The sequence below is a fragment of the Vombatus ursinus genome, unplaced genomic scaffold, assembly GCF_900497805.2.
Source record: "Vombatus ursinus unplaced genomic scaffold, bare-nosed wombat genome assembly UNPS02014807.1, whole genome shotgun sequence".
NCBI lineage: Eukaryota > Metazoa > Chordata > Mammalia > Diprotodontia > Vombatidae > Vombatus > Vombatus ursinus.
The window spans coordinates 42,437,401-42,464,236 of NW_020954585.1; the positions used below are offsets into that span (position 1 = coordinate 42,437,401).

At 39.9% G+C, this 26,836-nt stretch overlaps 1 protein-coding gene across 1 annotated transcript in view; it reads left to right on the plus strand.

Moving 5' to 3' along the window:
• GABBR2 (gamma-aminobutyric acid type B receptor subunit 2) overlaps positions 1–26,836 on the plus strand; it is a 790,497-nt gene that overhangs the window by 520,984 nt on the left and 242,677 nt on the right. The window contains exon 7 of the mRNA XM_027874970.1: positions 803–1,039. Within this exon, the coding sequence (XP_027730771.1) occupies positions 803–1,039 (237 nt within the window). The remainder of the gene's footprint in view (positions 1–802; positions 1,040–26,836) is intronic.

The following is a 26,836-nucleotide window of genomic DNA, read 5'->3' on the forward strand; positions in this document are numbered from 1 at the left end:
CTGCCGATAACCAGTCTAGCTAGGATGCAGTATAGTGTAGCGGTTAGGGTTCTGGACCTCAAGTCAGAACAAACTGGGTTCAATTCTCAACCCTGAGACTTAATAAGCTGTGTGTACACAGGCAATCCACTTCACTCCACATTAGCTAGCATGTATATAACACGACTTAAGAATTAGCTCATTTCATTTCTTATAAAAACAAGTTAGTGATATATCCATATAGGAAGTCTTTCCATCTTGATAAGATGGACTAGCACTTACACTCTCCTGGCAAATATCTTTGAAGGTCTGGGGCCTCCTCTACATCAGGATGAGATTTCAGAGGAGGGCTTTCATGGAGATGTTCCATTATAAGAAGAAGGTTTGAGGATATGAGGTGCTAGCACTAAACATTCATTATCAGAATGTAAGCTCCTTGAGGGAAGGGACAATTTTGCTTAATTGTGTTTATATTTCCCCTCTTCCCCCACCCCACCCCCATCCCCATCCACCCCTACCCCTACCCCTACCCTCACTTATACAATGCCTAGTACATGTCACTTAATACTTCGTTTTTCTTTCATTCATTCATTCTTTCTTTCTTAAATATGCCATCTGATCTAGCCAAGGGCTCAGATTCTCAAGATCTGGCCTGCTTGCATTAGCAATACAAATGCTTAGATTCCTTAAGAATCTGGCCAATATGGCGGATCTTGAATAAACCTTGTCTTTGGCTGAAAAAATAAATATGCCATCTGGTTTCTTTCACTTTCTTGCCTTTCTTATTTTTTCTTACCTATTCTTTCTTACTTTTCTTTTTCAGACTCCCCAACAGTATGAAAAAGAATACAATGATAAAAGATCAGATGTGGGACCCAGTAAATTCCATGGCTATGCCTACGATGGAATATGGGTAATTGCAAAAACCCTGCAGAGGGCCATGGAACATCTCCGCTCCAGCAACAGGCACCAAAGGATTCAAGATTTCAACTATACAGACCATAAACTTGGCAAAATCTTCCTGGATGCAATGAATGAAACCAACTTCTTCGGTGTAACGGTCAGTTCCAAACCTCTTTGAGTCCATTGCCTTTTATCTGTTAATAACTTCCTATCTCAGGGTAGCTAGGTGGCACAGTGGATGGAGCACCAGCCCTGAAGTCAGGAGGACCTGAGTTCAAATCTGGCCTCAAACCAAATACTTGACACTTACTAGCTATGTGACCCTGGGCAAGTCACTTAACCCCAATTGCCTAAAAACAAAACAAAAAAATTTAAAAAATAATTTCCTATCTCTAGGAAAATTTATAACTGGAAGGGGTTTTATAACTTGTGAGAAATAAGAAACCAATCTGGTAATCTTTTTCCAAACCTTTAAGCAAATATCATCATAATTTTTGTACATGAGGGGGCAACATTATATATTTTTAAAGTGTGCTTACCCTGGCATTATATTGGGCCATTGAGGCTGGAAAAAAAATAGATCAGGACCAAATAAATAGTACAGAAGACAGAGCACTGGGCCAGCCTGGAGTCAGAAAGTCCTGAGTTCAAATCTGGCCTCAGGTTCTAACTGTGTGAGTCAGTTAACTGCTGTTTGCCTCAGTTTCTTCATCTGTAAAATGTGGATAATAATAGCACCTATCTCCCAGGGTTATTGTGAGGATCAAATGAGATAATAGCTGTAAGCACTTAGCAGAGTATCTGGCACATAGTAAGCCCTATATAAATGTTAGCAATTAGTACTATTGAGGCAACTAGGTGGTGCAGTGGATAGAGCACTGGGCTTGGAATCAGGAAAACTCATCTTCCTGAGTTCAAATGCAGCATCAGACACTCATTAGTTGTATGAGCCTGGGCAAGTCACTTAACCCTGTTTGCCTCCATTTCTTCATCTGTAAAAATGAGCTGGAGAAGGAAATGGTAAACCACTCCAGTATCTTTGCAAAAAAAAAAAACAAACCCAAAGGGAGTCATGGAGTCAGACACACCTGAAATGACTGAACAACAGCAAAATTACTACTACTAGTAGTAAGGCCTTATATGTATATGCAAGAGCACCTTGGCTCAAATCTTGGTTTTGCCATTTTCTTCCTTTATGATCTTGGACAAACCATTTCACATTTGCAGATTTCTACTGGAGACAGATGGCATAGTAGAGTGGAAAGAGTGCAGATTCTGAAGAGGGCCTGGGTTCAAATCCCGGTTCTGTCCCTTCCTACCTGTGTAACCTTGGAGAAGTCTCTAGGCTCTCATTTACCCATGCAAAATGAAGAGGTTCAGCTAGTTGACTTTTTTTTTTTGCAAGGCAATCGGGGTTAAGTGACTTACCCAGGGTGACCCAGCCAGTAAGTGTCAAGTGTGTGAGGCTGGATTTAAACTCAGCTCCTCCTGACTCCAGGGCTGGTATTCTATGCTGCCTAGATGATTTCTGATGTTCCTTCTACCTCTAGATATAAAAGATGGTTATTTTACAGTCAGTGTTGGATCTTTTCATTCTCCACAAGATAATAGATTCAACTTCAATTCTACTTGTAGGAAATGCAAGTTTTAGGTCATTTAAATATAATTTATAATATTATATTAGTATATTGTATTATTATTATATTTTAATATATTATATTTTTATATTTCTATTTAATATACAATTACATATTATATTATATATAAAAATAAATTTAATATAAGTTTTAGGTCATTTAAAATGAAGACTCAGCTGTTTGACAGAAGATATGTTATTCTCTTCTTGACCATAGTGATGATGGTCTAAAGCAGGAGTGAGGAACCTGCAACCTCGAGGCCACAGGTTCCCCACCCCTGGTCTAAAGCATAGCCACTTAACAGATAAATTGCCAATATCATAACATCTAATGCCCTTGGAATGTGTGGATCATTAACTTTCACTAAGTCACAGAATTTCTCATTTGTGGGACTAATGAACAGAATATTCAATGCTTACCTTAAAAAAAAATGTGAATGAATGAAAAGGCGTGTATTAAGTAAGTGCCTATATAACCTGGCTCCTGTCTATCTTTCCAGCCTCAATGGACATTATTCCCCTCCAACTCTCTGTGATTTAACCAAACTAGCCCTTTCTCTGTTCCACACACTTGACCCTCCACCTCCTGTCTCCATTGGCCATCCCATGTGCCTGGAATCCACTCCCTCCTTATCTCTGCCTTATAGAGTCCCCTTTCTTGCTTTAAGACAAAGCCTAAACACCATCTTCTGCATAAAGTCTTTCCTAATCCCATTCTCTTTCCCAAAATACCTTGTTTATAACTACTTTGTATATACTTGTGTTTTTTTCACTCTATACTGTATATATTTTTGTACATACTTGCTGTCTTCCCCAATGTAGATCCCTTGTAGATAAGAATTGTTTCCATTCTTTGTATCCCTAGCACCTAGGACACGGTGGGCCCTTGATAAATACTTATTGGTTAATTAATTGATTCATTGATTAAAAGACAATATGGTAGAAAAAATGCTCAACTTGGATTCAGAAGACTTGGGTTCGAATCCCAATCTGATGTGTGACCACAAGCAAATCCCTTATCCTTTCTGAGACTTGGCTTACTTTCCTCATCTTTAAAATCTGGATAATAATATTTGCCCTACTTTATGGGGCTCTGAGAAAAACACTTTGTAAATCTTAAAACACTACAATTAATCAACAGGCATTTATTAAACACCTACTGTGTGCCAGTCTCTGCCCTAGGATCTGGGAATACAAAGAAAACATTGGGACAATCCCTGCCCTCAAGGAGCTCACATTCTATGGAGAAGATGATATGTTGGGGGCAGCTAGATGGCGCAGTGGATAGAGCACTGGCCCTGGATTCAGAAGGACCTGAGTTCAAATCCGGCCTCAGACACATAGCACTTACTAGTTGTGTGACCCTGGGCAAGTCACTTAACCCCCATTGCCCGATCCAAAAAAAAAAGAAAAAGAAAGAGAAGATGATATGTTCACAAATAAGTAAATATAGGATATATACAAAACAAAGAAAAAGTAATAGAAAAAGAATCACAACTGAGGGAATCAAGAAAGGCCACTTAAAGGAGGTGACACCTGACTGAGCCTGGAAGGGAACTAGGCCTCTAAGCTATGGAGGTGACAACCTGTGCAAAGGCACAAAAACATATGTCCCATCCAAGAAACAGCACACAGGCAATTTGTCCTGGAACATACAGGGTGTCCCAAAAGTTTTAGTGCAGTCACATTGACTGGCAGCTGCACTAAGACTTTTGGGACACTGCAAAAGCATGTACAAGGAGAAAGAATGAGGAATCAGCCTGATAGGATGGACTGGGGCCAGACTGTCAAGGGTTTTAACTGCTAAAGAGAAAGGCTTGTGTTTTATCCTAGAGGCCATAGGGAGCCACAGAAGCTTCTTGAGTAGGGAAGTGACATGGTCAATATCTTACGTTTGTTCATTCAACAAATATTTATTGAGCTCCTTCTACGTTTTAAGGCAGAAATGTCAAACTGAGGCCCCAAGGCAGCATGCAGCCTGCAAAACTCCAGAGTGAAAGGAATCAAATTAAAATGTAATTGGAAAATGTTTAAGAAAATAAAAATACAACACAACATAGATAATATTAACTTGAGGTTTTCTGAGTCAACATTCGAACTGTATCTGTTTGAATTGGACACCACTGCTTGAATAGTTGATGTACTTAGCGCATATTCATGAGGTGTGCTCTCAAAGAAGGCTAGCAATAGAGGGTAGGGAGGCATTTGTGTGCACGCAAAGGTGTGCTGGCAAATGTTTAACAACCGGCTTTTGGTTTTTTAAATATATGCACAGCAGACTTTTCAGTTTAATCTGTATCATTGGATACATTAAACAATCAACAAAATAATAAATCAAGCCACAATTTACAATATTTGCTGATTTCCAAGGTATAAATGTTCACAGTGAAAATTTAACATTCAACTCTAGCCAGTATGAGCTGGCTCCAGCATGTACCACCTTGGAACCTTCCCTCTAAATCAGTTGCGTGAATTTAATCACAAGATAAACAAACATTCATGTGTCATGGAGAGCAAAATTTTCTATGGTGCAAAATACATCCCTTTATGTTCAATATAGTGTGCTTTGTGGAATCCCTCTCCCTCATCTGTTCATTGTACCCGCAGAACCTGCCTTACCTGCCTTCCGTGGACTCTGCCCTCAGAGGACTGTTAGCACCATTTGGAGCCAATACAGAACATATGATTAGAGTAGTTCTATCCCCAAAAGCCTTTAGCAGTTACTTTCATGCTTCATTGGCAAAGACTGCAGTTACGTGCAAAATTAGCATTCATAGGGTTGTGCAGAATACAAGGGCCTTAGAGTTCAAAAGGAACAGAGTTAATAATGATAGCTCCATTTATATAACACTTTAAAAGCTTACCAAGTGCCTTATCTACATTATCTCATTTAAAATTCTAAATGACTTTATAAAGTGGGGACTGTGGGTAGTATTATTTGTATTTTACAAATGAGAAAAATGAGGCCCAGAGAGCGCAAAGTCAGTCAGTCAATAAACCTTTACTAAGCACCTACTATGTGCCAGCCACTGTGTTAAGCACTAAGATCATGTTGATAATTAGTAGCAAAGTAGGCTAAAAACACAGGCCTCCTGGCACTTATCTAAAAGCTTTAGAAAATTTAATTGATTTTGTTTGACTGGTTCATTTTCACTAGTATCATTCTTCCAGAATAGCCCTGCCTGCCCTAAACAACTAGATAGATAGGCTCTTGATGAAGTATACAACATACTTAATAACCTCATTGTCTGAAATCTATTTTGCCTCCTGTGTTTTTCTTTTTTTTCTTTTTAGTTGAAAAGTACAAAAAAAATGAGATACAAAACTCTGTAGTTAGACATTTTCGTGATGATTTTGTATTTTCTTTTCCCCTAGCTGCTTCATCACCTTCAAATGAATGGGTGCATGTCATGTCATGAGAAAGTGAACAGATTTAAATTAAACCTGTCTTCTGTTCACAAAAAGATTCATGTGATAAAATAAAAAGTATATTTTTCAAGCTCAAGGAGACTTCAGCAGGTCAATTTCAACAACAAACTAATAGTATGAAGGGCAGGGATAAGGACAGTAGAGAAATAAAAGATAAATAAAGAAAAAGAGTGGGCATTTTTCATTTTGTAAGTGATTTTTAGATCGGAGGGCTATAAGCCAGTACTTCTCTCTGACATGGAGTAACATATGCCAAGAAATAAAGTTCTGCTGGTCAGTGTGGAATTATTCGGCTTGTCAGGACCTACAGACTGACAGGAAATGGGTGAGTTTTAAAGGGACAGTGCTCTTTTTTTTCCCTTTGTTCTAAAGAAACATGACACAAGGACATAATTTGCATTTGATATTGAGAAGTGATTTGAAGAGAAAGGGATACAGGTGGTATCGGGCATGCCTGGCCTTTGAACCACAGATGGGTCCCAACTGGAGCAGTCCATGCTCCTTCCCCACGAAACATCACGAGGCCGTATGGGGAGCAGAACGGTTACAGGGGTTCCCTCTGTAAGGGAAAAAGCAAAGGCAGGTCATCCTGCTCATTTCTCATTCCCCTTACTTTCTGCTGGGAAATGGGGGCATGATGGGAGAACAGATGTTAAATCCAAAGTCACAATGTTCTTTCTTCAAAGTTGTCTATGTTTCCTGCTTAATTATAAAATTGACTGTATTGGCCATTGACAAAATTAGAAATTTGACCATTTCCTTAAGGTTTTGATCTATCATAAGTGCCTCTTGTTTTCATATTTCATTATTTGTGAGTAGAGAGTTCCAAAACTAAATAGAGACGCTGAGGCATCTAATGCACAGAGACGAGAGACATAGGCAGTGAATAGACGCTGTTGCCTGAATTGCCAAGGGAGGAGTTCTCCCCAGCTGGGGATTCTTGGGGTATAGAAAAAAAATCTTGTTGACTGTTGAATTTTACAAATTTCCTGTGAATCCTGACCTTGGGATTCCCTTTGGGCACAATTGTGTTAAACTAGTGGCATTATGGGAAAAGAGGTTTGGTAAGAAGAAGGCTGCTTCCCTCAGCAGCAGCTGGCTTGAAGCAATTTTACTCCCATAACCCTAAGTATGGGGTAGAGTTGAGGTGTTGACCAAGGGAAAGTCATCCCTACAGGGATAGCTAAAGGGAGGAGTTGGGAAGGAATTACTCTGTCTACAGTATGGGCCAGCTAAGAGGGAGTACCTAACTTGTCTACTAACCTAAATCCCTCCCCTCCCACAAAATGCGCCACATGGAGGCTCATCCAGAACGGCAGGTACATACATCACTGTGTTCTATCACATCTCTCAAAAGGAAAAGTTTTCAACAGCTACCCTACTCCTGACATGGCCTCAGGCCATTCCATAGGTAGGGAAACAATGACAACCTGGTGGAGCCCTCTCTTTGACACAAAGACCACCCATTGCAGGATGTCATCTGTCCTCTTCAAAAATGAAGGACAAGGGGCAGCTAGGTGGTGCAGTGGATAGAGCACCGGCCCTGGAGTCAGGAGGACCTGAGTTCAAATCAGGCCTCAAACACATAACACATACTAGCTGTGTGACCCTGGGCAAGTCACTTGACCCCATTGCCTAGCCAAAAACAAACAAACAAAAAAAAACCGAAGGGCAAACAACAATAACAGATATGCTGTCCTGCCTGACATGTAAACATTGTTGTCCCTTTAAAACTCAATCCCTTTTCAATCCATGCGTCATGACTAAATAAAGAATTATTTTCTGATCAGCAGAATCTTATTCTTCATCAGATACCTATATCAGATAAAGGTGCCAAGTTAGAGAACCATAGAAAACTTCTGAAAAATCTAGAAGAGACCTTAGAACATAGAATTTAGAGTTATAAAAGACCCCTAGAATATTGAATGTTAAAGCTAGAAGAAAGCTTAGAAAATAAAATGTCGATGCTAGGAACTTTAGAAATCATCTCATTCAACCCTTTCACTTGACAGAGAAGGAAGTTGAGGCCAAGAGATGTGCAGACTTGGCATAATGTCACAAAGCTAATAATGGGAAAATTTGGACTAGAACTCAAGTCTCTTCAATCTCAGTCCCATGTTACTATACCACAATGCAGTGTGTTGTACAATTAAATCATAATCTGTTTTTCACTCCAAAGTAGAAAAGGTAATGCAAGCTAACTTCATTTAGCATATTTTATTACTTTCAGTCCAGTTGTTTTTCAGTCATGTCTGACTCATCATGACCCCATTTGGGTTTTTCCTGGCAAAGATACTGAAGTGGTTTGCCATTTCCTTCTCCAGATCATTTTGCAGATGAGAAAACTGAGGTAAACAAGGTGAAGTGACTTGCCCAGGGTCACACAGCTAGTAAGTATATAAAACCAGATTTGAACTCAAGTCTTCCTGACTCCAGATCCAGGGCTCTATCCACTGAGCCACCTAGCTGCCTGCATATTTTTATTGTACAAACTAATTTAAGTACATTAAATTAATCCTGTCCATGACTTATGTTAAGGTGATCTTTTACACATGCTTGAAAAAAAAATCCTAGCTGATCCTCATAGTGCCTCTTCCCATTTGCCATCTTTCTAATACAAATTTTCTTCCATATATGTAGTTTTGTCCACTTTGCCTAGTGGTTATAGATTGGTGTCTTCTTTGTGCTTAAGGATTTCGATGCTGCATTTCTTATAGATTTTCAATTCAATTCAATAAATATTTATTAAGCCCCTACTGTCTGTAAAGCACTGTGCTAGGCTCTGAATTAGGTCCAAAGTTTAGATAAGACATGGCCCCTGTCTTTAGGAAGGTTATAGTTTCTAATGAGAAGACGCTAACAGAGACAACTATAATACACAACATTAGATGATAAGCTTGTTAGAGAAGTGCCCGCCAAAAGTGCCATGTGAAGTCTGGGGGGAAAGATCAGAAGAGGAAGCTTCATGAAGAAGTTAGCATTTAAGGTGGGCTTTAAACTACAATAGGAAATTCAACAAACCAGGAGGCAGGTAGGAGGAAGGTAAAAGAGGGCCAGCCGCTTCCTTGTGTACATGTCATGCACATACACAATGCCTTATTGTTTCTTTGTGTCAAATACTCCTTATTGGATTGCAAGCCCTCTGAGGGCAGGAGAATTGTCTTAATTAATTTTTGTATTCCACCCACCACTGAGTGCAGGGCTTTGCCCAGAATAGGAGCTTAATAACTGTTTACTAATTATTATTTAATTAATTAATATTCAGTGAAGTCAAGTCAATTCTGCCTGAGAGCAAGCTTAAGCTCACTAGCACGTATGGCCTATAATTCATCTGTTTTTCCTTTAAAAAAAAAAGAGAACATTATACCTAAATTAATTCATTCATTATATAGCTAATTATATTTCTTTTCCAAGCAAGGACTTCTTATGTTTCGTTGTACGTCCCTTGATAATCCAAGACAGGATCTTTGTGAAACACGGCACTACTGTATACAGACTGTCCCAAACTACAATAAGGCTTTTGGGACACCCTGCGAGATAAGCAGGGGTGAAGCCTAGTAGATATGCTAATGTAATTCTTGCCTTACTATTAAAGATTATCTCTACTTCCCTTCCATATTTTGAAGATCTAGTTCAAATTTAACAAGTTCACATTTATATAGCACGTTAAGCTTGACAAAATGATTCCCTTACAACAACCCTATGAGGGAAATAGTGCAAGTATTAACATCCCCACTTTACAGATAAGTAAACTGAGAAATGTCTCTATTCAGTGTCAGTGCTGAAGTCAAGCCTGAAGCTCAGTTCTTATGACTCCAATACCCGTCTTTTTCTCCTACTTCATTCTGCATCTTAGTTTTAACTATTATTAGGAGACTTTTCCACAAATTACCTCTATTGGCAAAATGGCCCCTATTCCTATGGTAATAAATTTTTATGCTGTCTGTAACAAAGCTTCTTGACGACCTATTTTTTAAGGTTTAGGACACTGAGTTGTGGGACCTAAGATATGCTCTGGTTTAGAGGATTTGTGCAGAAAAGAGAAGCTGAGACCCCAAGAGGTATAAAGTTACTTGTAGGTCTTATTTAGGAATGGAAAAGTATCTACTTTAGGGACAGCTAGGTGACACAGTGGATAGAGCACCGGGTCTGAAGTCAGGATGACCTGAGTTCAAATCCGGCCTCAAACCAAACACTTGATACTTAATAGCTGTGTGACCCTGGGCAAGTCACTTAACCCCAGTTGCCTAAAAAAAAGTATCTACTTAAAAAAATTATTTCTGAATTAAATAGAACACAATTATTATGAGGTGGGTGATTATGTATGTTCAGTTGAAAACCTAAACTGGGAATGGCTATAAGTCAACTTATTGATAGGAATGAATAAAATTCATCCAATAGAAGGTGACTAGGATATTGAAAGGACTGGAATCAAAAGAACCTGGGAGTTTTTATCCTGAAAAAAAGAAAATTTAGGGATGATGTGGGAACATTCTTCAAGTATTTAGAGGGCTATCTGTGGGAGAGTGATTAACCTTATAGATGTCATAATGGGTAGAAATCAGAAGCCTAGATTTCAGCATTGTATTAGAAAAACATTCCTAAAAATTAGTTCTGTCCAAAGAATGGACCTTGGGAGGTGGTGAGTCTCTCATCCCTGGAAATTTTCAAGTGGATTCTGGACAACCACTTGCTGGAGAGTGATAGAGGAAGGTTGTACATTAGCAATGGGTTGGACTAAATGACCTTGGAATTTCCTTCTAGCTCTGAGTCTGGGATCCATTAGCTGAGGATCTATATGTAGCAATCCTCTTAGCATAAAAAAAAAAGATGTTATACCATGCTGAAAATTATTCTTCTTTGAACATTCTGAATGAGGTTATGTCAAAATTCTTCAAATAACTCATCCTCTTCTACTAATTGCCCTCCTAAACCAGGTGCCAGGTTGTCTTTGTTGTTGAGTCATTTTTTTTTCAATCATGCCTGACTCTTCTTGACCAGATTTGGGTTTTCTTGGCAGAGATATTGGAGTGGTTTGCCATTTCCTTTTCCAATTCATTTTACAGATGGCAAACAAGGTGAAGTGACTTTCTCAGGGTCACACAGCTAGTAAGGGTGTAACGCCAGATTTGAACCCAGGAAGATGAGTCTTCCAGACTCCAGGCCCAGTGCACCATCCACTGTGCTACCTAGCTGCCTTCAATTTGTCTTTACTTATCTCCAGAAGCAAGGCCCCCATTGACTGGGGCCTTAAGGGGTGGTGAGAGCAAGATAGTATATAAGTTCAATAGCCATCTTCTAGGTTATCCCAGGGTGCCAGCCTTATGCTTATTTCTTCTACTTTTGACTTTAGTCCTGTAGCCTGACCCCTGGATATCCAGAAGAACTCTGGGTTCATGCTTGGGCCATTTGGCCACAATTCATTTAGTCACTTGCTAAAACCTCATTTGGCCTCTTCATAGACCACATCCTTCTCCTTAGCCTTAGCTCACCAGCCTCTGCCTACCTGAAGCCTTGTATGGCTCTGCTCAGAGAAGCTGGGCCTTTGTGTTCACTTATCTAAACAAACAAACTAAGCTACAATTTGGAAAACACAGTGAATATAGCTCTTACAGTTGAGTAGAATGGCCTGGATTTTTCCACAATTTTATGTAATAACTTGTTTTTTCCTCATTCCCCCAGCAGTGGTTGTAATGCAGTTACACAAAATGTGGCAAAGCAGCTCCACTGTTGAAAGTGGGTCTCATGCAATCTAAGATTCCTGTTGTGAATCAACATTTTCACACATGACTCGCATCAAAATATGCCTGAGAGCACAGTTGACAGACGCTTACTGGGAAGACTAATTAAAGCTAAAGATAACAGTGCTAGGACCAAATATCTAGTCCTTAGGTGACAGCAAGTAGATGAGGAGAGAGGAAAAAAAGTCATTAAATTATGGTTGTTTCTAAGTTGATTTTTTGTTGATAGCTTTATCTTTTTTACATTTGGTAAATTTGAAGGGCAGCTAGGTGGCACAGTGGATAGAGCAGTGGGCTTGGAATCAGGAAGACTCGTGTCCCTAAGTTCAAATCCATCCTCAGACATTTACTAGCTGTGTGAGCCTGGGCAAGTCACTTAACCCTGTTTGCCTCTGTTTCCTCATCCATAAAATGGACTGGAGAAGGAAATGGCAAACCACTCCAGTATCTTTGCCAAGAAAACCCCAAATGGGGTCATGAAGAGTCAGACTGAAACAACTCAGCAACAACAAATGTGATGGAATCAGCATTTCCATTTTTACTCCTGGATCTGGTATAGAATGAATTTAAAAGCAGTCAGACCTAGGATCAAATACTAGTTTGACCTCCTAATTTTATAGATAAAGAAACAGATCTAGATAGATGAAATAACACAAAGCCATCCAGGTAATGAGAAGCCTGAACCTAAAATTTGAGCCCCAGCCTTTTTTGAGCTGACATGATGTAGTTCTTATAGTTTTGAAATGTGTTTTCATGAATTATCTCTTTAAACTGCACAATAACCATATGGGATGGGCAATAGAGGTATGGTATTATGTCCAAATTTTACAGATGAAGAAACCAAGGCTCAGAAAGATTAGTTGGCATGACCATGGCCACCAGGCCAGAGATAGGTTTAAAAGCCAAGTCTTCCCGACTAAAGTACATCACTCTACATCTTTGTTCAAGTATTCAAGATACATGCATATTAAAAATAAGAAGGTATAGGAAGACATACATATGTACACATATACGTATTTTTATAACTTGGATAATAACTGTAGGTAGACAATTAAGCAGACCCAGAACTGAACAGGATGAAAAGAACAGGCTGGATCACCTTTGGGAAATTGTGCAGGTCTTTCAATGATCCCAAACTACTCACTACCACATCTTTATTAACACCAATATTCTTCCAGTGGTATCACATTTCTACAAACCATGGGACATCATTATCTGGAAAGAATCAAACTTTTGGAAAGAAACATCCTGAGCATAGGAAGACTACTGCATGTTAGTCTTATGCATGTGAAAATGGAGAAGTGTGTTTTATATATACTTACGTAGTATACATGTTATATATGTGTATGTATATTTGTCATATGTGTGTAAAACTAAGGTTATGGAGGGATAATATATGTGTCATAAATATACATTACATACATAGTATATTGTGGAAATTAAATGATGTATTATTTATATGTATATATCATACACACACGCATATGTCAGTGTCTGTGCAATATACCCACTGGTTAGAACAATCTCTTTCACATTGTCATGGATTTCAGTGAGGAGGGAAGCTGTATAGTCTTCCACAGTTTGATGCAATTAGTGCAATAGGAGCGTTTGGAGAACATCACCATAGGTAAGGAGTCCTTCTTTTGTTTGGATCTTATGCAGGACATCTTCCATAGCACTGACAAATACAGTAATGACAACTGACAATTCCATGACATTGACATGCTGCTTAAGACTTTTGGGGGCAGCCTGTATATTAGGAAACTAAATAATATTGAACAGAAAAGAAAATGAATGCTTCCCTTGCCAAACTAATTTGGAAGCTCAAAATGGTATTATGTATTTAGCAAACTGCTTGAACTGGTTTTAAAAAATTTCTTAAGAAAGTCTTTAGCCAGTCAGAAAATGAGTGGTTGTCGAGGTGTGTCTGTCTGTCTGTCTGTCTGTCTGTCTGTGAAATGTATCATGGAGGAGAATTGATCCTCTACATGTGAGTTTCTACTCCTGGGCACCCAGTATGTGCAAAACTCTGTTGTGAGTGCTGTGGGTCAATACAAGAGTATTGAAGACAAGGTCTTTGTCAGGAAACATAAACAATGCATCATAAAGACAAACACTGGAGAAGTAGATGGATTATGCTTTCCCTCCATTTGGCTTTTAAAGCCCTTCACAGGCTGCCTTCAGTTTACCTTTCCAAATGCTTTTCATTCTTCCCCTTCATATACTCCATGCTCCATCCAAATAAGCCTATTGTGGTTTTCATAAACTTGGCATTCAGTCCCATTCCCCTAGCTCTTTGCACAAGCTGTCTTGAATTGCTGAAATGCTCTTGACCTCCACCTCTTAGGATATTTAACTTCTTTCAAGGTTCAAATCAAGTGCTTCCTCAAGGCAGCTTTTCCTCATTCTTCCCACCTTAGTATTCTCTCCCCCTCAAGTTGTATTGTCTCTCTGTTCACATGTGCTGCCCCGGTAGAATGTCAGACCCTTATGGGCCCAGGGACAGTGTTACATTTTGTCTTTCAGTCTCCAGCAGCTAGCATCATTCTTTACACACAGCACATATTCAATAAATATTTGATAAATAAGTGAATGAACTAAAGATGTGCCATCCTCTTGGCTATACAGGATCCCAGGAGGACCTTGAACCAACTACCAGTGAGCCTACATCCCTTTGATTGTGGGCAGAAAAGGAAAGAAGAGCATTCCAGAGACAAGCCTCTCTGAGTCTCAGTTTATCTCATTAGTAAAAAGGAAATAACTATCTACCTCATAGGGTTGTTTTCCAGGACACTCACAGTACCAAAGGTATCCTCACATGCCTTTATGTCATACTTAAAAAAATAAACAAGAAAATAAAAAGTACTGTGTCTGGAGTCAGAAGACCTATATTCAAAACCCTCATCTGAGATTTATTACCTTGTGACCTTGAGCAAATCACTTAACTTCCCTGTGCCTCAATTCCCTTACTTGTAAAACATGAGAGGGAGGGGAGCTGTTGGATTAGGTGATGTATATGAGATCCTTTTCAACTCAAGCTCTGAGAGCCATTGTCTAACAATAATGTTAGTTTACACTGGCATACAGTTTTACCTATATTTTCTAAGTGTCAAGGTATGAAGGGAAAATGGGAGGCTTAAAGACTGAAGACCAGGGCTTAAATCTAGGCTCTGCCCCCCACTAGGTAGATGATCTTAGTTTGCCAAGTCATATGGCCCCTCTGATTCTTGGATTATTCCATAGAGAAATGGAGATAACTCTCCCTTGTAGCACCTGCCCCCACAGGGTTGTTGTCAAAAGAGAAGACTTCGGAATTTTTTTTAAATGAAAATGAAAAAAGAGAAGCAGTTGGCATTCTTCCAAGGTGACACGTAGTAAGTGATGGAGTCAGGCAACTATGAAGTCATCTATAACTTAGATGCAGGGAATTATTCTCCTTTAGCATCGAGGAGGGAGGGTAGGAAGTTGGGAGGAACATGAGATCTGCTATGTAAAAGGTGCTATGCAAGGCAATAGGGATACAATGAAACACACCAATTTTTTTCCCTTGGCTAATGGAAGGAGACAGAGTTGCTGCAATAAATCTAGAATGTATTGTGTTGATCCGACACAGCTAGATAGATTCTTAGGTGAACCATTCATTTGGTTTTTCTATGGTTGGAAAGCTGAACCACTTCATTGTTATTCTCCCCTCCAACTAGGTGTGCTAATGACTGGTAGGGGAGGTGACAGAGAGGGCTTTGAGCTCCCCTTGGCATCTTGGGAAAAATAAGTAACAGGTCGTCATCTGTCTGTGTAAGGGAGAAGAGAACTGGGGGAAGGGGTCGGAGAGAAGGGGGAGTCAGCCTTAAGTGGTTCTGTAGAAGATCAAGGAAATCAATTTCTAGATTTGGAGCACATGAACACTGAAAAATACCTTTGAGATCATGTGATCCAAGCTTCTCATTTCACAGATGAGGAGACTGGGGCCCAGAGAGATTAAGTCACTTGTCCAAAGTCATACAGCTAGTCAGTGACAGGAACACAAGAAAATAAAATATGTTCCTAGGGACTTGGGCTTCTTTTGCTAAATACAATATGACCTGATCGATCTGGAACATTTTAGAAACAAGCATCATCCAGATAAGTGAAGGTTAAAAGCATGCAGAAAAGCGTTTGGGGCCCTTTTCTTACTACCAGCTCCATGCAAATGACTCACCATTCTGTAGCTCCAGGCTGGACATCTCTTCTGACATTCAGACCTTTGTCTATAGCTTCATCCAAGATATGTCTACCAAAGTAGCCCAGCAGCATCTCAAACTCAGTATATCCCTAAGAGAATCCATTATCTCTCCTTCCCAAAGCTGCTGTTCCTTCTGATGTCTATTTCTCTCTGCATCATCACCATTCATCCTTACCTCCGGTTTGTAGCCTAGGGGTTATATCTGATGTTTCCTTCTCCCTTACCTTCCATATCCACCTAGAGCACCTAGATGGCATACTGGATAGAACACTAGGCCTGCAGTCAGGAAGACCCAAGTTCAAATCTGTCTTCTGGCACCTAACTAGCTGTGTGACCCTGGGCAAGTCACAAATCTCTGTTTGCCTCAGTTTCCTCACCTGTAAAATAGGCATAATAATAACAATTCCCTCCTGGGATCATTATGAAGAGCAAATGAAAAAATAATTGCAAAATTCTTAGCACAGCATCTGGTATATAGTAAGTGCTATATTAATGTTAGTTATCATGGTTATTATTATTATATCCAATGAGTCACCAAGACCTGTTGATGCCACCTCAAATCAGTTCAGTTTAATTCAACTGAATAAACATTTATTTAGCGGGTACTATGTGTGTTCAGTACTGGGAATACAAATATATCAACAAAAGCAGTCTCTTCCCTCAAGGAGCTTATATTCTACCAGAATGAAATGGCATATATACCAATAAGTAAATATAAAATGCATATCGCCTGCTTTTTATTCCCATTGCCACCAAGCCAGCCTGGGCCCTCATTACTGTGTGCCTAACCTAGTACAATAACTTTCTGTCTTTGTTCTCCCCCTCCTCCACTTCAGCCTTCATTCTGGGAGCCAGAAGAGTCTTTCTTACTCATAGATACTCTGCTGATCCAAACTCTTCAGTGGTTCTCTGAAGCCTACCAAACAAAACTGAAACTCTCTTCCTCGGAATATAAGGCCTTCCTTTCCAGCTTCATTCCATGTTAATCCTCTGTATACTTTCAAAGCTTCAACCAGACTAAAGTGGTCCCTATTTTCTGACTGCACCTAAACTTTCCCACCTCTCTGCCTTTGCTCACCCTAGTTCCTCTCCCTCTTCTTCTTCTCATGATGAATTCCTATCCAGCCCTTAAAACACAATTGAAATGCCTATTCCCCGCTAAATCTGGCCTCAGTCACTTGACACTTACTAGCTGTGTGACCCTAGGCAAGTCACTTAACTCCATTGCCCAGCCAAAAATAAATTAATAGAATGCACATCTGTAAGGATAGGGACTAGGCCTGTGATTTGATTTGTATAGGAAACTCTTGGTTGAGCAAAATGCTTCTATCACTCCAAGTCAACACTTTCTCACCACAGCTTGGGAGTTACCTAAAGCAGTGGTGTCAAAGTCATATAGAAAGGGGGCCACTAATGCATCTAAACTGTACATAATGATCCCTGCAGGCTGCCCATTGACTTAGCTTTAAAATGTAATGCTATTGGGGTAGCTAGGTGGCGTGGTGGATAGTGTACCAGTTCTGGAGTCAGGAGGACCTGAGTTCAAATTTGGTCTCAGACACATTAAACAAAAAAAAACTCACTAGCTGTGTGACTCTCAGCAAGTCACTTAACCCAATTGCCTCACTAAAAAATAAACAAATAAAATGTAATGTTATCTATGTTTTGTTGTATTTTTATTTTGTTAAAATATATCCTAATTACATGGTTGGGGGGGAGGTTGGGCAACCAGGGTTAAATGACTTGCCCAGGGTCACACAGCTAGTAAGTATGTGAAATTGGATTTGAACTCAGGTCCTTCTGTCTCCAGGGCTGGTGCTCTATCCACTGCACCACCTAGCTGGCCTTTAGATGTGCATTCTAAGAGCAACAGGGCATCACACATTCCAGAGAGTTTTAGGGGGGAACAGGCATTTCAACAGGCATAGGCCACCTAGCTGCCCCTTTCCCAATTACATTTTCATCTTAAGGGCCTCCTGTTTGACACCTCTGGCCTAGAATACACTAGAATATCCAGCGTTACATAGCCAATATGTGTCAGAGGCGGGACTTGAACCCAAGTCTTCTTAGATTTGAGACCAACTCTCTTTCCACTTTGCTATGCCATTCGTATGAATGTAGTAATTTACTTTCTGCTTATCTATGTTTTTATTATATCCCTCTACTCAACTATAACCTCCATATGGACAGAAACTACCTAAATTCTATACCTCCACTAGTGCTCTACATATAGTAAGTGCCTAATAAATGTCAATTGAATTGTTGGCAGCTCTTGAGGCAACATCTTATGCCAAAATGATATTTTCCATGGGAAAAAAAACAGTTTGGAAGATTCCTCCAATAAAACAAACAGATAAACTGCCATCCCAGATGGGTTGAACCAAATAGAGAAGGATGGATTATAGTTTTCTTATGTGGTTTGTGGGTCTTTGACAAAGCTACATGCATAATCGAAGAATAATCTTTGATTCGTCATTATTTCTTGGGACAACTCTCATCTGCCTGGCTTAAGACAAGACTATCCATTTATCGAATGAGACCTAGATGAATGGCAGCTCATGCTCAGAGGTGCCCAGGCTTCCTAGAATGACCCCAGGGGTCATTCAATACTTCAGTTCCAGTGACATTGCCCTTACCTGGCAGCCTTCCCTACTCCAAGCAGCTGAGAACCCCTGAGCAATTAGAAATGTTCCTGAGCAGCCACAATAGCTGTCACAAAAGCAATGCACTTAATTTACATGAAAGTCCCCAGGCCTTCATTCAGAGCCTATATTCCCTTACACAATACACAATTTCGGTAAGTTTATTTATTTGCTTTCCTAGCCCACAGTAGATCAAAAGCGTCAAATGAGAAGTGGGGGGATGGTAAGTTTAATAGTAGCAAGAACCCTGGTGATCATTGAGAGCCTGACAGTGAGGGAAGAGGCAGAAAAATATAGACAAAGAGATGGAGAAGGGGGGATAGCAATAAAAAGCCATTCCGTACAAGAACAAACAATTCTACATCATTCAATATATCCTGAGGGCATTACTTTATTAAAGTACAAAGCTGAATTTCAATTCAACATTTATTTAGTGGCTATTTTTGTGCAGACTTCTCTGTTACATGCAAGGGAAAATCCAAAGTTTAGCTAAGACACGGCCTCAGCCTTCATAGAATATAGAGTCCAGTAAGGGGATGTGACACATGTATAGATGTCCACAATGCATAGTAATACATGATAAGTATATTAGACATATAAGAAAAATGCTGTGCAAGATCTGATGGGAGACACATTATTATCAACTAGGGGGATCAAGGAAGGCTTCCTAAAGGAGATGGCATTTGGAGCTAGGTACTAAATAAAGTAGGAGCAGGATTTCAAAAAATGAGGTGGGAGAAGGGGAATCATTCCAGGGATAAAGAATTGCATAAGCAAACAAATAGAAGTAAGGAAACCCAGAGAGTGTACAGGGGATGGAAAGAAGTTCGGTTTAACCAAAATATAGATTGCACGAAGGGAGTAATATAAGATAAGGCCACAAAATTAAGATGGTGCCAGATTATAGAGGCTCTTGAATACCAGGCAAGGGAATTTGTCCTTGACTTAGTAGTCAATAGACAGTCCTGCTGACTAACTATGCTAACAATAATAGTAACTCCCCTCACAACCACCCTGTGATATAGGTTGTATAAATATTACCATCCCCATTTTATGGATGAAGAGACCTAAGCCCAGAGAGACCAAGTGATTTGCCCATAGTTATTAAACTAAGTAATTGTTGGAGATGCAAAATCAGGTTCCTTGACTTCAAATCCAAGGGACTACTCTGAATTTGCCCCATCCTACTAAAACATCAAATCGTTTCAGCTACAGGTTACCACAAGGCCATGGGCAATCCCCAAAGCTCCCATGTGACTAAGCAGAATCAAAAATGGCAACTCTGAGCATGCGCCATAGGATGGCCCCTATAAACCAATTCAACTGCACACCACATCTTAGAATGATCTTTATAGCAAATGATTCAGATTAAAGAAAAAAAAAAGCTTGAGGTCGTAAAAGGGTAAGCTTCAATACTCAACAAGCACATTCCACAACCAGTCTGGGAAAGTGTGGTATTAGACTTCTGGCTGGGAACAGGAAAAACTATTTCAATCTCCCCACCACCACACCACCATAGACATCTAATCTCTGAAAGAGCCCTTCGAGGGGCTGGGGGTGGGAAGGAAAAAACACATTACTTCCTAAGGCAGCCCATTCTGCTTCAGGATAGCTCTAATTGCTAAAAAGTATTTCCTTACATTAAGCTGAAATCTGCCTTGATGAAATTCCCACCCATTCTTCCTGGTTTTGCCCTCTGGGACCAAGCAGAACAGGACTTATCCTTCTTCCCATATGATGGCCCCTCTAGTACTTCAGAGAGCCTTCCTTTCCAATTCCTGCAACCAAGCTTCGAATGGTTTTTCAAGTTGCCCTCACCTAGATGCATTCCGAAGAGTGCTTCCTTAAAAGTGTGTCTACATTAGCAAAACTTCCAGTGAATTGGGAAATCTACCAATAAGTTCCAGGATGTGGTTTAAGGCCACACTTAAAGACAAACAGGAACACAGAGAGTGTTTGTTGAAATTCCCTCATCAATTATTTTATCCAAGAGCAAAAACTATTTCCATTGAAATTCACAGACATGCTCTGCATTCCAATTCTATCATATTTCTTCTTAGTAGAACTTTCATATAAGATAGCTTCGACTTATGGAATCTATCGCAGAATCATTCAGAACCGGAAAACGGATGTTAAGAGACTACCTCATTCAGGGGTTCTTAACCAAAGGTCCATGAACTTGTTTTTTAAAAATATTTTGAAAACTGCATTTCAATAATATTTTTCCCTTGGTAATTCTATGCATTTATTTTTCTGCATTTAAGAACATTATTCCAAAAAGTCCCACCAGATTTCCAAAGGGGTCCATGACAAAAGAAAGGTTAAGAACCCCTGCTCTAGCCTGGCATGGTGGTGGGCAGATCTCTTGAGCTCAGGAATTCTGAGCTGCAGTGGGCAAATTGATTGGGCGTGTCCAATATCAATACGGTGAGTCCCTAAAAGCAAGGGACCACCAGGCTGTCCAAGGAGGGGTGAACTGACCGACGTCAGAAAAGTGGAATTGGGCCTTGAGTGGCCCCTGTACTTCTAGCGTTGGTTAAATAAGGAGATCCAATCTTAAAAACAAAAAATAAAATAAAAGAACCCCTGATTTCATCTAACCTCATTTTACAGAAGTGCAACAAAGACAAGAAGAAGAAAGGGTTCTTGTCAAATTTACAGTTTGTTAGTGGGAGAATCAGGACTCTCAGGGTTCCTGACCCCCTGATCCAATGCTCACACACACACACACACACACACACACACACACACACTAAACTCTGCTTCCTTTTTGTGGCTCCTCATTCAGTGTAAGCACCAACCCCCCAGGAAAACCTCTCATTACCACAAGATGTAAGAATGCATCTTGTCATTTGGCCAATGGAATCACTCAATTAATTGTATTTCCTGCTTCTCTGCTCAAGCCCAATTTTTTTCCCGGAGATTTGAGCCTCATTAGACTCCATTCCCTATACTAGTCTTCTTTGAAGAAGATCTTTATTGGAGTAAAGTAGCCCAGGCTGTCGGGTAGCATAGAGGGCTGACTGTGAACCTGTTTCTTGTGATGAACATTCCAATCAGGCTTCAAAGTTGTGAGTGCTGCGGCTGCTGCCTATTGGATTGTATTTTCATACATCATTACCCACCCTTTCTGGAAGACTTGATTACTGTGATACTTGATTACTGTGTTTTCTTCCTTTGAGAGACCTTCCAGCTGCAAATAGTTGCAAAAAGACTTCAAAGAGAAACTCTCTTTGTGGCCTTGGGATGAGAAGTGACCAAGGGGTGATGGAAAAGACTTTGGTGATGGAGTCCAAAGACATGGAGTTTAATATCAGCTCACCACTTACTAGCTATGTGCCCCCAAGTTAGTCCCTCAGCTTCTCTGAACCTTGTTTTATTCCTCTATAAAATGGGAACAATGATAGGAATCTACATGGTAGGTATAGGTTTCAGCACACTACCAACAATAATGTATATGCATGGGAGAAGCGGTTATAAAATGTCATCTGAGGGTTTAATAAATGTTTGTTGATTGAATGAATTATAGCATCTATCTCATAGAGTTGGTATCGTGAAGATTGAATGGGATTATCTTCGTAACATTCTGTGCAGACTTTGAAGTGTTACGTAAATGTGAGCTGTTATTATTGTTGCTGGCTGAGGGAGCTTGGTCAAGTCTGAGTTTCAGTGTTCCCATGTATAGAATGGGGATGAGAGGTCTTACTATACTTGCCTTGAAGAATTGTTGGAAGAATCAAATAAGATAATGTGTATAAAGTTTATTGTGACTTTAAAATTCCCTATATGGATCATGGACTCATCAATTAAAGCTGGAAAGGACTTCAGAAGCACATCTAGTCCAACCTTCTCATTCTACAGATGAGGAGATTGAGGACCAAAGGTTTAGTGACTTGCCTAAGGTCATATAGTTAGAGGAGTAAGGATTTGAACCCAGCTTCCCTTACTTCAAAGCCTACTTTTTCTATTGTACCATGTTGCTATAAACTATTATATTCTTGAGTGGTACCACACTAACATTTGCATTTCTTTATGACAATATCTACAGAAATGACATAAGAGGCAGCTAGATGGCAGAGTGGATAGAGCGCTGGACCTGGAGTCAGGAAGACCTGACTTCAAATCTGGCCTCAGGAACTTACTAGCTATGTAACCCACAACAAGTCACTTAACCTCGGACTGCCTCAGTTTCTTCATCTATATAATGGTGATAATAATAATAGCACCTATTTCCCAGGGTAGTTGTGAGAATCAAAAGAAATGATAGTTGTAAAATGTTTTGCAAACCTTAAAGCACTTTGTAAATGCTAGCTATTCTTATTATAAGCATATTTTTCTGCTTAATTTTACTGCTGATGAAAGTCCTGCTTACATGTGGAGTTTATAGTAAAAAGAAAAAGAAAGCATAAAGTAAATCCAAAACAGTAGAAAATCCTTTAGACTGAGTAGTCTCCTATTGAGTAATAATAACATTCAGTGACAATAACATGTCCCAAAGGATGTCCTTTGCAATTTAAATGGAAGAGGGGATTCCCTCCAGATAGATTCCCTCCAGACAGTCCTATCTGTGGGAGATGTTGTACTTACTGGAGTTACAAGACATGAGTTCGAATCTGGCCCAGCCACTTATGTAATCTTGGGCAAATCCCTTGACATCTCTGGGCCTCAGTGTCTTAATCTATAAAATCTATAAAAGGAGAGGGTTAGACAAGATGACTTCATATGTCTTATCCAGCTCTAGATCCATAAACCTATATGATACAATATAGCCTCCATAGTGAGACCCAGGACAAAGAAATCAATCTAACAATCCACAAAGGAAAACTAAATGGTTGAAAAATGACTGTTGTCCAGACTAAGCATGCATGAGAAAGCCTGGGATGGATTGTGATCTGTAGTGATGCAGGGAATACTCATCAGTGAACTCATTGATCCATTAGTCAGTCAATAAGCACATATTAAGAGCCCACAATGTTCATTGTGTTAACAAGTAATTGTTGTAGTAGTAATGGTAGTAGTAGTAGTTGTAATGGTGGTGGTGGTGGTGGTGGTGGTAGCAGTAGTAGCAGTAGCAGCTAGGTGGCACAGTGGAAAGTGTCAGGGCTGGCATCAGGAATATTTATCTTCCTGAGTTCAAATCCAGTCCCAGACACTGACAAGTTGTATGACTTTGGGCAAGTCACTTAACCCTGTTTGCCTCAGTTTCCTCTTCTGTAAAATAGAGAAGGAAATGGCAAACCATTGCAGTATATTTGCGAAGAAAACCCCAAATGGGGTCACAAAGAGTTGGACACAACTGAAAAATGACTGAACAACAACAGTAGTAGTAGTAGTAGTAGTAGTAGTAGTAATAGTAGTAATAGTAATAGTAGTAGTAGACCACTTACATAGTGTTCTAAGGTTTGCAAATAAAGTACTTTACAAAGGTCTTTCCTCACAACAGCTCTGGATGGTAGGTAACGTTAAACCCTTGGGTTCTGCTTCTATCTCTATCACTTATAAGCCATGTGATTAATGGTACAGTTGAAAGTATGCTAGATTTTAAGTCAGAAGGCCTGGGTTCAAATCCCAGATCTGCCACCTGTATAACCTTGGACAGGTCTTTGGGCTTCGGTTTCCTCATCTTTAAAATAAGGGAATTGAACTAAAAGGACCAATAAGGTCCCTTTCAGACCTAAGGCTATAATCTAAGGATCCTATCCCTTTGTCTCTTTGGAATCTTGAAAGGATTCCTGAGATTCCTTTTCTATAATATGAAGGGGTTGGACTGGATGAAGCCTGAGGGACTTCTGTAGTTCTAAAAAAAATCTGCAGCTCTACATCATCAACAAGATATTTTAGAAAAATCTTCTCTACTACTTTACTTGGTGATTTCTTCAGCTCTCTTGGATTTAATTACCATCTCCATGCTGATGATTCTCAAATCTACCTACCCTTCCCTAAACTCAGGGCTGACCTCCAACCTCTTATCTCCAACTGCCTATTAGACGTCTCAAAATGGATGTCCAGGAGATATCTTAAACTCAGCATATCCAGAACCAACTTAATTGTCTTTTCTCCTAAACACTCCCCACCTCCTACCTTCCCTATTACTGTAGAGAGCAACACCATCCTCCTAGTCCCTCAGACTCACAAACTAGGGGTCCTCCTGGACTCCTCACCCTCTCTCATCCCCCCATATACAACCTGTTGCCAAGGTCTGTTGATTTCACCTTTGTAACATCTGTCAAATATGTCCCCTTCTCTCCTCTGCCACCACTCCAGGGCAGGCCACCATCACCTCACACCTGGATTATTGCACTAACCTGCTAGTGGATCTGCCTGCCTCAAGGCTCTCCTCACTCCACTCCATCCTCCATTCAGTCACCAAAGTGATTTTCCTCAAGTACAAGTGAAAACCATGTCACCCGCTTCATTGACAAACTCCAGTGGCTCTCTATTGCCACCAGGATCAAATACAAAATCCTCTATTTGATGTTCAAAGTCCTTCATCCCCTTGCTCCTGCCTACCTTTCCAGTCTTCTTACACCTGAGTACAAGACACATACTCTTCAATCCAGTGACACTGGCCTTCTTATTTCACAAACAAGTCACCCCATCTCTTGACTCCAGGCATTTTCTCTGGCTGTCCACTATGTCTGGAATGTTCTCCCTCCTCATATCCATCTACTGGCTTCCTTCAAGTCCCAACTAAAATCTCACCTTCTGCGGGAAGCTTTACCCAACCCCTCTTCATTCTGGTGCCTTCACTCTCTTAATTATTTCCTATTTATCTCATATATAGCTTGTTTGTACATATTTGCTTGCTTGTTCTTTCCCCCACTACATTGTGAGTGGCTTGAGGACAGAGACTGTCTTTTGACTTTTTGTCTCCCAGTGCTTAGCACTATGACTGGCATATAGTAGGTGCTTAATAAATGCCTATTGACTAAAAAAATTGGCTAAAGTCTCAGAGCTAGCAGCCATATGGTATATTAGGAAGAACAATAGATTTAGTACTAAAACTCAAATTCCAACTTTGCTAAATTATCACCCTTATGACCTTAAGCAACTCACTTCACTCCCTCTTGGCCTCAGTTTCCTCATCTGTAAAATAAGGGGGCTGAATTAGATGAGCTTCAATGTCCCTTAAAGCACTGAACCTATGTCTCTGAGGTCTGGCACCTAGAAAAATGATGTAGGGTGGGTTTGAAGGATGTGTTCTATTAAAGTCTAAGGTAAAAACCAGGCTACATTAAAATTTTATTCATTCATTCATTTGACACACAATGAGTGAATGACCTGTATACAGCTCTGCCCATGCGCAGAACATTGTGCTAGACCCTGAAAGAGATAAAAAGATGAATAAGAAATGGCTCTGCCTGAAAGGTACTTACATCTAATAGGGAAAATAAGAGATGGTCTCCAATAACCATAAAAAATAGAACATGGTCACAAATTTCTATGAAAGTTCAGAGGAGAGAAAAGTACTTTCTTCCTGAGAGGATGAGAAAGGGTTTCTTTGGGCAGAATCTTGAAGAATGGATGAGACAGCAGAGGAGGGCATTTGTAACATAGGAAACAGTTTGAGCAAAGATGCAGAGGTGGAAAGCACAGACCATGTTTGTGGCAGTAACTCCTAAATGTATAATCCTAGAAGTACAATAAAATATGACAGCAAAGGTAAGATGGAGCCAGATTCTGGAAAACCTTGAATGCCAAGATGAGTTTAGATGCACAGTGATTAACCTGTAGGACAATAGGGAGTCATTGAAGGGTTTTGAGCAGGTGAATCATATAATCTGGTCTACAGAGTAAGAAGTTTCATTTGCCAGGGTGTGAAAGATGAATTAGAGAGGAAACTTGTTTAGAGCTAGAACAGGTAAGGGCCAAAATTTAAGAATGTAGGAAAATTTTTTCTTGACTCTATATGTTTGTAACTCAGCATTTGTGACTGTACTATGTTTTGTTTTTTCTTGCTTTTTCAATAAGGAAAGGGAGTGGCGGGAGGGAGGGAATGTGAAGCTCTAAATAAAATGAAACTGAAGTTAGAATAGGCGATGGCTGAGGTCCTGGAATAGGAGAGTGGCAGTAAGAATGGAAAAGAAAGAAATATATGTGAAGAATATTCTAATAATATTAACAAGAATAAGAATATCCTGTAAACTATTACAGGACTCTGTCAGGACTCCAGTCTAACTGACTGGATGTGAGGGAGAAGAAGGAATCAGAGATCAGCGAAGTTTTGAGCATGGGTAACAATAGTGAGAAATAAAAGGAGGAAAAGGTTTTCAGGGAGAGAGGA